The sequence below is a fragment of the Bos indicus genome, chromosome 4, assembly GCF_029378745.1.
Source record: "Bos indicus isolate NIAB-ARS_2022 breed Sahiwal x Tharparkar chromosome 4, NIAB-ARS_B.indTharparkar_mat_pri_1.0, whole genome shotgun sequence".
Taxonomy (NCBI): Eukaryota; Metazoa; Chordata; class Mammalia; order Artiodactyla; family Bovidae; genus Bos; species Bos indicus.
This window is the reverse complement of record NC_091763.1, coordinates 88779893-88792180: the sequence shown is the minus strand read 5'-3', so window position 1 is coordinate 88792180 and position 12288 is coordinate 88779893. Positions and strand designations below refer to the sequence as shown.

The following is a 12288-nucleotide window of genomic DNA, read 5'->3' as shown; positions in this document are numbered from 1 at the left end:
TAAAAATGGAGGAACTACCTCAGAATTTTAATTTTCCCAAAGGGGGGGGGGGGGGCGGGGGGGGATTCCCCAGAAAGCTTTCCAGCCAGGAAACATCTGAACTCCTTACAAATTAGAACTCTTACCTAGTTTCCACCTAGACACGATTTGTGGGCTTTTTTTCTTTTCTTTTTTTTTCCGGGGTGTGGGGAGCGGGGTGAGGTGGAGTTGTCAGTATAAGTTACCTGGAAGGTTATCTCCAATTCTAAGCCTGATTCAAAATTGGAGAAAAAGCAGTGGAACACATCAAAATTCTGGGTTCTTCCCACCCTCTCCACCTCCAAAAGAAAAGAAAAAACGAATTCCTGCTCTGCTCTCTATTTCACTCTCCATTTCTGCGTTGACCTAGTTCTGCAAGGAGAAAATTCGGCACCGGTATGTGCCAATACGAGCAAAGGTACTATTCCGGATTTAAAATAAAGCAGTGCCTGACCCTACTGACCTCCAATCATTTTATAACTTCTGGGGGACTCAGGCCCCTGGACTGGAGCAAACAAACCACTGCAGGAGAGACTGACAAAGCGGACCAGGCCCCAGGGCAACATTCCCCACTACAGGGAACCGCCGGGGGCCGGCCGGCCGGCCTGGAGTCTGCGGTTTATCCTCAGTGACTGGGACACAGCTGGCTTTGAAAAAGGACATTAAATATACACGCCATTCCTCTTCGCCAGCCAGGCCCTGGCCCCGGTCCCCTAGATAAAACGGATGCCCACGGGCCCGCAGTCACACCTGTTAGGTGTTTCTCCGCGCGATGCCTCCGCCCCAGCCAAGCCTCCTGCCGGGCCAGGGAGCCGGGTGCAGAGCGGGGGACGCGAAGGGAGACGCAGGGCCGGGCCTTCCCCAGCGGACTCCGCGGGGCTCCGCGCTCAGGGCTGGGGCGGAGACGGAGGGGGCAGCGAAGGCGGGAGAGGTCGGTCTACCCAGGCCGAGAGGGCCATGGGGAGGGCCGGGGGAAGGGGCGTCGCTGCTCGCGTTACGCTTCCACAGCCTGCAGCAGAGGCGGCGGGGCTGAGCCGCGGAGGAGATGGGGTTTGCACCAGCGTCTGCATTTCTCCTCGCAGCCCCGGCGCCACCGCCCCTCGCCGGGCCTCGGCGCCCGATAGGCCGCGCAGGGTGAGCGCGGGCGCCGGCCGGCGGCACCTCGCCGAGGACTAGAGGCGAGGGCGCCGCGGGGTCGCGGAGGGGGGACTCCGCGAGCAGGGCGGCCCGCGCGTCCCCGGATCTCAGCAACTCCGGCCGCCGCCGGGCCGCGGCAGGGACGGAGCTCCCCGCGCACCCCCCGGGGGCCAGCAGCGGCCGGAGGGCGGCGCGGGGCTCGTCCCCTCCGCCCAGCAGCTCGGCGCACCCGGCGGCGGTGGCGGCGTGGGATCGGGCGCCCGGGCAGCCTCCGAGCCGATGGCCGGCAGCGACGCGAACGACGAGGGTCCCGCGCGGAGGGGCGGCGCGGCGAGGCGTCCGGGGGCCCCAGGAGGGCGGGGAAGCGAGGCTGCCGCCAGCTGCCCTGAGCCGCTGTCCACTGCTGAAGCGCCGGCCGAGGGCGCCGTGCTGCCGGCTTGGATGCGCCTCTACTTCTACGGGATGCACGGGGTCACCCTGGACGTGCTCCTGTCCGCGGCGCACCGCTTCGCTCGCCGTCCGGACCTCCGGATGCTGGGCTTCTCCTCGCCCTACCGTTGCCTCCTGCACTCGCTCACCCACTTAGCCCTGGAGAAAGTCTACCTGCAGCAGCGGCGCTGCCCCAGCGCCTTCGTCTTCAATTTCCTCCTCTACCCCTCGGCCCACGTGGGGTTGCAGACCCTGGCGGGAGCGCTGCTCCGCCGGGTCGGCGGGCCGGGGGGCGCAGTGGCGCCGGGGGCGCTGGACTTGGCCCTGCAGTACGTGCTGGCGCTCTACCACTGCCAAGTGTTTCTGAAGCGCTTCCTGCACTTGCGGTACCAGCGGCGGCAACAGCTGCGGGGCGCGCCCCCCGCCCCTTCGGGCGCCCGGGCCCCAGCGACAGCCGGTGGTCGGCGGCGGCGACCTCGCGGTCCCAGGGGCGCCGGGGGAGCCCCCAACCAGGGGCTGCCGGACCTGCTCCGCTTCCTTTTCTTCGGAATGCACGGTTTTTTGGATGAGATCTTCTTCACCTTCTTCTTTAACCTGCTGGGGCCCGGGGACGGGACGAGCAGCGGCCACACGTCGCTCTGGTCCTTCTTTATGTACGGCAGCTGCAGTTTTGTGGTGGAAAAGCTCTATTTCCACCTCCACTACAGTCGGGGCTGGGGCACCTGGAAGCGAGTACCCTTCTACGTGATCTTCATCTACGCGTGGGAGTTGTTCTGGGGCCTGGGACTCCGCACTTGGGGCGCCTGTTCCTGGGACTATTCTCACTATCCGCTCAATTTCATGGGCCTTATCACGCTGATGTATTTACCTGGTTGGATATTCCTTAGTGTGTACCAGGACCTACTTTCCAATGTGTTGTGGCGGGTGCAATACGTACCATCTAACTAAGACCAAAAAAAGGGGGCACTGGATTCTCATGAATGAAGGCGATTTATTTTTACACAATAAAACGGAGGGGTTTTTGTGTTTTTTTAGCCTTTTAATTTTTATACCTTTTACTAAACTTTACCACCAACCTGTTTTATTCGACATTTTAGTTTTTCTATTGGCAACGTATGCATAATACGATAATACTTTGAAATATTGCTGGAAATGTAACTCTAAGTACTTAACTCATCAATATTTTAAAACCCTCACTAGTCCAAACAGCAAACCATCATACCTTAACCTCAGAAAGCTGTAGTATTCACTTATTTGCACTTATTTGGCGTAGGTGGGTGATAGTTACTAATTTTTTTTTTTTTTTTTTAAGTAAGGAAGTTCTTCAACTCAGACACCAGTGATTTTTCCAAGATTCGGGGAGGTTTTCTGATTTAATGATTTGTTTACTTTCCTTTTGGAAAAGGCAATGGCAACCCACTCCAGTACTCTTGCCTGGAGAATCCCATGGACGGAGAGCCTGGTAGGCTGCAGTCCATGGGGTCGCTAAGAGTCGGACACGACTGAGCGACTTCACTAGCAACTTCACTTACTTTCCTTTTAATCCAATGTCATTTTAATTTCCTTCCATGTTTGCCAGTGACTGCTGAAATCCAGTGTCTTGTACTTCTGAAACTACAATTAATAGCTTTTAAAGTGCCTCTGTATAGCACACAAATGAAAAGAAGCTGACAAATTTGAAAACACACCCTATGAATCGATTTTTAGATAAGAAATCTTTTTTAGCAACTCAGACAGGTAACACTGTGTTAAGATATTGATCTCCTTCCTGGAAATGATTGCTTTCCAATGTGGATTAGCCTTAAACGCCAAATGTGTTAACTTTAATCAGATCCTGTGTTATCTTTGGCTGTAAATTTTAGTCCTTATGCAATCATGTAAAATGTCTACCTTACATGTGCAAGGGCCATGCAAAATTATACCATCCTTAATAGTGTTCTAACCCTAAGGACTCTTTTCTATATGGAGTTTCAAGAGTAAAAGCAATCCCATGGAATAAAATGAACTAGAATATTCACCCTAATTGTATTAGCCCTAATTGTTTTCAGAGGATACAGTTATGTGTTTTCAGCCTATTTCTGCCATGGCTCACTTGTAAACATTTTTCCGTTTCCTTTGGGTCCCCTACAGAGTTCTTGGATTAAAGTCCAATGTAGTTATGTGCATTATAAATCAATGATAGCTCTTTGGTGACTTGTTCTTAAAGTTTGGAAGCTCCAAGTTAAATAAGATGATGTGAACCATTTGAGAAATCATGGCTAATCAATTAATAATGTACTTTAAATTTGTTTACTGTGTTTTTATTATATTTAGAAAAGACAAGTAGAATTGAGTATAGCTCATCCAAGGATGACTAATACCTTCTTAGTTTTTGTTATAAAGATAATTAGGAAAGCTTGGAGTGTATACAAATTAATATATATTCCTATTCAAGTTGTTAGCTTGTCTATACTGTAAAAGGGCTTCCCATGTGGCACTAGTGGTAAATAACCTACCTGCCAGTGCAGGAGGCAAAAGAGATGTGGGTTCGATCCCTGGGTTGGGAAGATCCCCTGGAGGAGGGCATGGCAACCCACTCCAGTATTCTTGCCTGGAGAATCCCATGAGCAGAGGAGCCTGGCAGGCTACAGTCCATAGGTCACAAAGAGTTGGACGTGATGAACAACTAACACTTTCACTTCACAGCAGAACTGTTGGGAGATCAGCTCAATTCTGCTTCTCCTCTCCTCTGTCACACTGATTGTTTTAGCCAGTCAAAGCTTGAGTAGAAACTGTTGGAAGTAATTAAATGTTTGCAGAGAATAAAAGTGTCACTTTGTGGAAAAGATTTCTGAAAACCTGGGGAGAAAAATAAAATGTAAATATAGACACTAAAGTTAGTCAGATGCTGGACAAAATATTTGTAATTCAAATCTGTCACATGTGCATGAGTCGAAGTTAAGTGTGGCATGGCTCCACACCATGCATTCCAGTGAAGTCATAACCAAATCCACAGCTTCTGGACTACTGGCTAAATGTATGTATTCACCCTTCTGTCATTTACATGCTGCTCCTTCAGCTTGCTTAAACTGCTAATCAGGATTCTCAGGCCAAACTCATCAAAAAAGCTTGCTATTTTGTTTGTTTTGCTTTTAATGTTAATCCTATTTAAAGAAAAGTTCAAGATTTTTCATTGATTCAATTCATTCAAGAAATAGTTATTGTGAGCCTGCTATTTTTCAGGCATTTGCCTGGACTCTGTGACTACAGCCATGACCCAACATGGACAAAAATCTCTGTCCTGATGGAGCTCACATTAGAATGTGAGTGCATTGATTTATATGAGATTATGCTGATTTGCAAGGCTACTGTTTTAGTATTAGTAATAGGTTATGAGAGGCAGATGTCAGGGTTCTCATCAGGGTTCTCCCTGGAATATCAATCCATCAGTCTGTAAAACAAAAGCCCATTAACAGTCCCTAGTGCTAGTTCTACAAAGAGCCCTGTTCATTTGTATTCAGGAAGTGATTAGCCTGTCTGTTAACTCAGCACCTTGCCTTAGGGCTTCTCATTCTGTGTTTACTCAACTTCTTAAAAGTAACATTTGCTGCAATTTTGAACCTTTCAAGAAAAAGCAAGGAAAGGAAAGAACCATCAGACTGATCAACTTGGTTACTCATTAGTAGTTCAGATATAGAAATGATAAGGCAGTACAATATTAACTATTATAATAATAGTTAATATTTAGGTAGTGCTTACCACCTACCAAGAACTGCACTATTAACATGTGTATATACTTTTAAATAAATACATGTATATATTTACCTATATCTTAAATGAATATATTACATATGTCTCATATATATGTATTTAATTTTAAGTAATACATAATATTTTAGGCTCATATGTGATATAAATTAAAGATACAACAACTCATATATGATATATATATATACCTTAAGTATACGTGTGTGTGTGTGTGTGTGTGTGTACTCAGTCCCTCAATTATGTCTGACTCTTGTGACCCCATGGACTGCAGCCCACCCCTCTGTCCATGGGATTTTCCAGGCAAGACTACTGGAGTAGGTGCCATGGCCTACTCCAGGGGAACTTCCCAACCAAGGGATCAAACCCAGGTCTCTTGCGTCTCCTACATTGGCACAAACACACACACATACATATTTACTTAAACCTCTAACAACTCTTTCTCATGAGGACAGTGACACTGAAGCCCAAAGAAATAACTTGGTTAAGTAATCAAGCCATACAGCTATTTAGACAGAATCCAAGGACGCTGGACTCTAGGCTCTGTTCTTAACAGAAAGGTTGGCATGCCTTAACCTACGGACCACAGTGATTTGGGATCTCCTGTGGATTTCACCTTACAATCTGTATTTTCTCTTCTCTGGCACTATCATAGATGCAAGGGCAGCTGTATAAAAGTTAGATACTAGTAGCAAAAATACTCTTTCATGTTGCCTTTTTAGTCTCTGGAAATAACAGGGTGCTAATACCAAGATGCATAACTGATAGTCAGCCTAGCTCTAATTCCCAGATGACAGATTTTCTAGTCAAGCAGTGCTCTGCAGTAGAGTTCCTCATCTGAAGTCAGATGATCTTGAATATAAGAATAATATATCAAAATTCAAGATAACTCACAACACAAGCAAGAAGAAATATATATAATTAAGGCTCTCTTCTTGAATATAGCATTCAGAATGAGCTTCACTGTAAGCTATACAACCCCAAAATTAAAATTTTTTGCAGAGATATTTGTTCTGCATTCAGTTAATCACCTTAGAGTTAAAGAAAGTTTTTTTTTTTTTTGGCCACATGGCATTTGGGATGCTAATCCCCCCACTAGGGATTGAATGCAGTCCATCTGCCTTGGAAGCATAGCATCTTAACCACTGGGGCTCCAGAAAAGTCCCAAGAAAGTTCTTAATAGAAAAACATGAAAAAAAAAAAGTAATAACTGTGGTTCTCATTCCATGTTTAACTTAGGCAATGCTGAAATTTCTTACATAAAGTGCTTTAATTTTTAAATCAATTATATCTCAGCTTTCAATCTAAAGAGAAATTTTGTTTTTCATGGTATCAATTAATATAGATGTTCCTGTGTTATATCAGGACTCCAGTAATGTTGATAATCCATTTCAGTATTTCACACATTTCACTGTACTTAACTATAAATATTTCATTACAAATATTTGACATTTTATGTTAAACTCAGAAAAATATGATGTGCTTTGTTGTTTAAGAATTATGAATTGGTTAATCCTACCCCTTTAAAAGATAATAATTTCTACTGTTTTGAAATAGTCTCTGCTGGCATAATTGACCTGGTTCTATTTTAAAAAGATGGTGAGAAAGAATTTTGGTAGATTACTTTGGTTCTCTCTCCATTTCCAAAGTACATTAAAAAAAATCACTATATTTGGAAAGGAAGTTATACTCATAGACTTGGAATGATAAGTCATTGTATTGTAGTATTTGACAGCATTTTAGTAAAATTGATCCTTGCTTGTTTTAAAAGACTTTAAAAAACACTTTACCTTTCAATTTTAAATATAATATCCAATTTACTGTCTCCAGTATACTTTCCAACAGTGCTTAATAGAACTAAGATCCTTTACTCAGAAAGAGTTAAATGGAACACCCTTCCCTTTTCTCCATCCAACACATGCCTCAGTTTATGCTGGAAGGAAAGATGGTTCTTTTCTGTTGCCAGTTTTTTTTTCCTTTCTATTCTTGGATGTGGTACCAGAGGAATATACAAAAATAGCACTTGTCTGTGTGGACTTCTGTTCATTAAAATTGACCTCTTTCTAATTTTTAACATGGAGACGTGAAGCTATCATACAGGCAATGACTTCCAGTTGCTAAAAACCCACGTTGTAAATTAAACTGTGATGTGTATAAATTTTCCTTTAGATATTTTTTCTTAATATAAGGAGATTGTAAATATGGAGACTTTTTTTCTTTAATCTTTGAATTCTCTTTGCATAAATGGTCAAACAAATGACCCGAGTGTTCCTAAGGAGAGAGACAAACACAGACAGGCTGATCCTTGACGTACAGAGAAGTTTAATGTTCATCTTAACCTCTTAAAAATTCTATTATAATCCAAAAGTCACATGGATCAACTTTCCCATTTAGAAGAAAATATATCTTTACCACAATTAAGAATTAAGGATCTAAAGAAACCATGAAGATTAATAACATCCAACCTTCTATCCAAGGCTGGAATTCCTTACATCTCTGACAGATGGTTTCTTAGCTCAGGTTGGACTATTGACAGTATTAACTGTGTTTTTCATGCAAAGACTAAATGGGAAAGCTACAAAGCTGTGTTAATACCCACCCCAGTCTATTTGACTTCTCAAAGTTTCCAGGAACTAACAAATACTGGTCAGCCAGATTGTGTATTGCAGTGAAACACTTTTTGAGATGATCTTCTCTATTTAAAAGGAAAAAAATCAATGTTTCATTCTTTTACCATAATACTCACTGTCTACTTATTGTATATTTTCAAATGAGGCTTTATTCACTAAGTCTAGGCAACAGGACCTTGAGAGATTTGAGTAAATTAAAATTACTTCAGAAGAACAAACAAACATTGGCTGCAAGCAAAAGAGTGAAAAATTAAATACTAGGAATCCTCCTTATGTCATTGGAATTTCAACTGGTTCAACCCATGAAAAGCCTTTGGTTGCTGCCCAGGTCTACCTGGGAATATAAACTGGGAGAGTTTCCTGGTAGCTTCCCTGAAGCTACCAGCTTCATCAAGAAATGCATTGAGCAGATGCAGGTGTGACGGAAGCAATTAGCTAACCAGAAAGGATGAGAGATACCATGGATCAATTCTCCCATTCAAAAAAAAAATTACACTTATGATATTAAGCAGAGAACTAGCCTCACTTTTGATGGGTTTCCTACAAATATTTATATTACATGCAAGGTATTTTATTAACATTTATACTCCATGCATGATAAAAATAAAATTAATCTCAAAGGATCTCAGTTTTGAAACTTTAAATATTTGAAAATAATCTTGAGAGAAACATGCAGAAAGTTTGTCATATCATTTTGATTACCCACTAACTTTTAGGAACAAAAGTTAAACTGAATATGCTCTTGTTCATTTCTGAAGAGGATCTATTTTTAATCTTAACTTTTTATTAGAAACAATGAGCAGACAGGAAGAAAAAATAAATAAAAGAGTTCCCTGGAGTACATCAGAACCAGTATTCAGATTTCAAGTATTTATAAACAAGAGTTTAACAAAATTTATCATTCTACTTACTTGTAATGATGATATTTTCAGCAAGCAAAACAGAAACAAAAGAATAATAAAGGCAGAAATAAAATGTACATTGAAAGGGATAGTATTCAATAGTCTTAGAGAGTCCTTACATTATTTTTCTTTGGCTAAAATGATTCACATTAATAAATATTATTCTAGGTCTTTATACCATGTAAGACTTGAATTATGATGAAAATTTTATGTTTATAAAGTACTGCACATGCTAAGTTTGGTTGGGTACCAAAATTTACACTTTATTGTTGCTACTGTTCAGTCACTAAGTCCTCTCTGACTCTTTGGGACTCCAAGGACTGCAGCATGCCAGGCTTCCCTGTCTTTCACTATCTCCTGGAGTTTGCTCAAACTCATGTCCATTGAGTCAGTGATGCCATCCAACAATCTCATCCTCTGTCGCCCCCTTCTCCTATCCTCAATCTTTCCCAGCATTAGAGTCTCTTTCAATGAGTCAGTTCTTTGCATCAGGTGGCCAAAGTAGTGGAGCTTCAGCTTTAGCATCAGTCCTTCCAGTGAATATTCAGGGTTGATTTCCTTTAGGATTGACTGGTTTGATCTCCTTGCAGTACAAGGGACTCTCAGGAGTCTTCTCCAGCACTATAGTTTGAAAGCATCAGTTCTTTGGTGCTCAGCCTTTTTTGGGCTTCCTAGTAGCTCAGGTGGTAAAGAATCCACCTGCAATGCAGGAGACCCCAGTTTGATTTCTGGGTTGGGAAGATCCCCTGGAGAAGGCTATTCACTCCAGTATTCATGGGCTCTGATGGCTCCGATGGTAATGCAGTGCGGGAGACCTGGGTTCAGTCCCTCGGGTTGGGAAGGTCCCCTGGAGGAAGGCATGGCAACCCACTCCAGTATTCTTGCCTGGAGAATCCCCATGGACAAAGGAGCCTGGAGGGCTGCAGTCCTTGAGATCACAAAGAGTCATACACGACTGAGCAACTAAGTTCACAACCTTCTTTATGATCCAACTCTCGCACCATAAATAACTACTGGAAAAACCATATCTTTGACTATATGGACTTTGTTGGCAAAGTGATGTATCTGCTTTTTAATACACTGTCTAGTTTTGTCATAGCTTTTCTTCCAAGGAGCAAGCATCTTTTAATTTCATGGCTGCAGTCACCATCTGCAGTGATTTTGGAGCCCAAGAAAATAAAATTTGTCACTGTTTCCACTTTTTCTCCATCTATTTGCTATGAAGTGATAGGAAAGGATGCCGTGATCTTAGCTTTTGAATATTGTTTTAAGCTAGCCTTTTCACTATCTTCTTTCATACTTTATTGTTATTGATACTTATTTGATGAAATTTCTGAGTTTGTCTTTTCTGAAATGATATTATTGGATATACTATAAAAATTTTAATAAAGTGTCATTGATGTGTGTACCCAATGCACAGGTAAACAGTCTAAAGCTTATTTAAATGTAAAGTTGTGGACTTTTAGAGCCTGAGAAGATAACTAAACACCACCTAATTCAACTCCCAGCCAAAAGAATTAGTTCTTCTAGATTATCTTTTACAGGAATCTGTCCATCCTCTTCTTGATCACTTCTAATGACAGAGCTCTTTGTACTTATTCAGATCTCTCAGGCCAACTCATTTCTTTGTTCTATATCTTGATAGTTAGAAAATTCTTACCAGAAGGACCCCCCATCTGTAACTTTTATTTTTCCAACTGTTTCATCCATAGACAAAACAAAGGTTTCCAAGTGTGTCTTAATTATCTTACTCCAGGCTAGGTATTCAAGATCCTTTAGCAATATATAATAAAATATACAGTAGTAAAACTATTACCTACTTTGATCTAAACACTTTATTTCTGCAAATGTAGAACAAAAGTAATCACTATTAGCTTTTTTAGCAGCTCAGTCACATCATTGTTTCTGTTAAATTTTCATTTATATACATCCTCTAGGTTTCTCTCCTATAGACTGCCGTTAACCCAGTGGTCCTCTTCATGCTCCTGTGCCTTCTGATATAAGTAATTGGCCTGGATCTGTGCTTGTCCCATATTCATTACCGGGTCTGAAAATGAATTAGAGAGAAATGAAGGTAAGTAGAGTGAAAAACAGAAAAGTTGCCATTGAATTCATTCTTCATTTCTTTTGTCCCTCTTCTTCCAGTTTCAACTTTTGGGAGCAGGCATATGTCATTCTCTGTGTTTTCTCAACACTTAGCAATGAACTTAGCACAGAGCAGGTGCTCAAAAATTTTTTTGGTGAATATATATGAATTCTCATGCCAGACATAATTCAATAGTGGAAACAGGAATTAGGAATGCCGCCAGGTGGCAACATGTGACTTCAATGGGACGTTTATTTATGGAACATAAATTAGATCCACCAAGTACCTAGAAAAAATGTAGAAATTGCTTAATCTTCTCATAGTCTTCCTTCTTTCCTGAGCAACTTCTTTTGCAAGACACAGAATTCAAGTAGTTCTCTTAAAGAATTTAGCCACATTATAATTTTAAAAAAAAATTGTAAGCTATTTAGAGAACTTAACTATCCTTTAAAACATTATTTCTGAAATGTGAATTTTTCTAAAAACTGATTGGTGGTGCTTCTTTTATCACATGACACTCCAAAAAAGAAGGAGTTACCCAGTTTGCACCCTACTGATGTCTTGATTTTCTTCACTGTTTTTGCTGATGACCTTCTGGATTGGGGCAACTTTTGAACAGAAATGAAAATAAAATTCAAACTTACATGCTTGCTCAGTTGCTTCAGTCATGTCTGACTCTTTGTGACTCTATGGACCATAGCCGGCCAGGCTTCTCTGGCCATGGGATTCTCCAGGCAAGAATACTGGAGTGGGTTGCCATTTCCTTCTCCAAGGAAAATTCAAACTTAGTTAAAGTCATAAAATTGCTTCTAGTGGCAGGTGGTAAAGATTTATGATTTATTAGCTATGAATCTGGTTCACTTCTTTCTATATTTCCAACCTCAAATATTAATATTACTGGCAGACTGTAGTCAGGGTTCTCCTAAGAAACAAAACTGCTGTGCTACTGCTGCTGAGTCGCTTCAGTCATGTCTGACTCTGTGCGACCCCATAGATGGCGGACCACCAGGCTCCCCCATCCCTGGGATTCTCCAGGCAAGAACACTGGAGTGGGTTGCCATTTCCTTCTCCAATGCATGAAAGGGAAAAGTGAAAGGGAAGTCGCTCAGTCATGTCTGACTCTTCTCGACCCCATGGTCTGCAGCCTACCAGGCTCCTCCGTCCATGGGATTTTCCAGGCAAGAGTACTGGAGTGGGGTGCCATTGCCTTCTCCAAGAAACAAAACTACTAGGATGTAAATAGATTAACAGATAGACTTATTATAAGAATTTGGCTCACACAATTATAGAAGCTGGTAAGTCCTAAGATCTACAGGGTGAGTCTACAGACTGGAGATTCAGA

General features: G+C 42.2%; 1 protein-coding gene across 1 annotated transcript; it reads left to right on the top strand.

The window, feature by feature from the left end:
- Positions 1-1344: 1344 nt before the first annotated feature.
- TMEM229A (transmembrane protein 229A) lies at positions 1345-5391 on the top strand. The gene has a single exon (XM_070788084.1). The coding sequence runs from the start codon at positions 1435-1437 to the stop codon at positions 2530-2532; it is 1098 nt and encodes a 365-aa protein (XP_070644185.1). The 5' UTR covers positions 1345-1434; the 3' UTR covers positions 2533-5391.
- The last annotated feature ends 6897 nt before the right edge of the window (positions 5392-12288 follow it).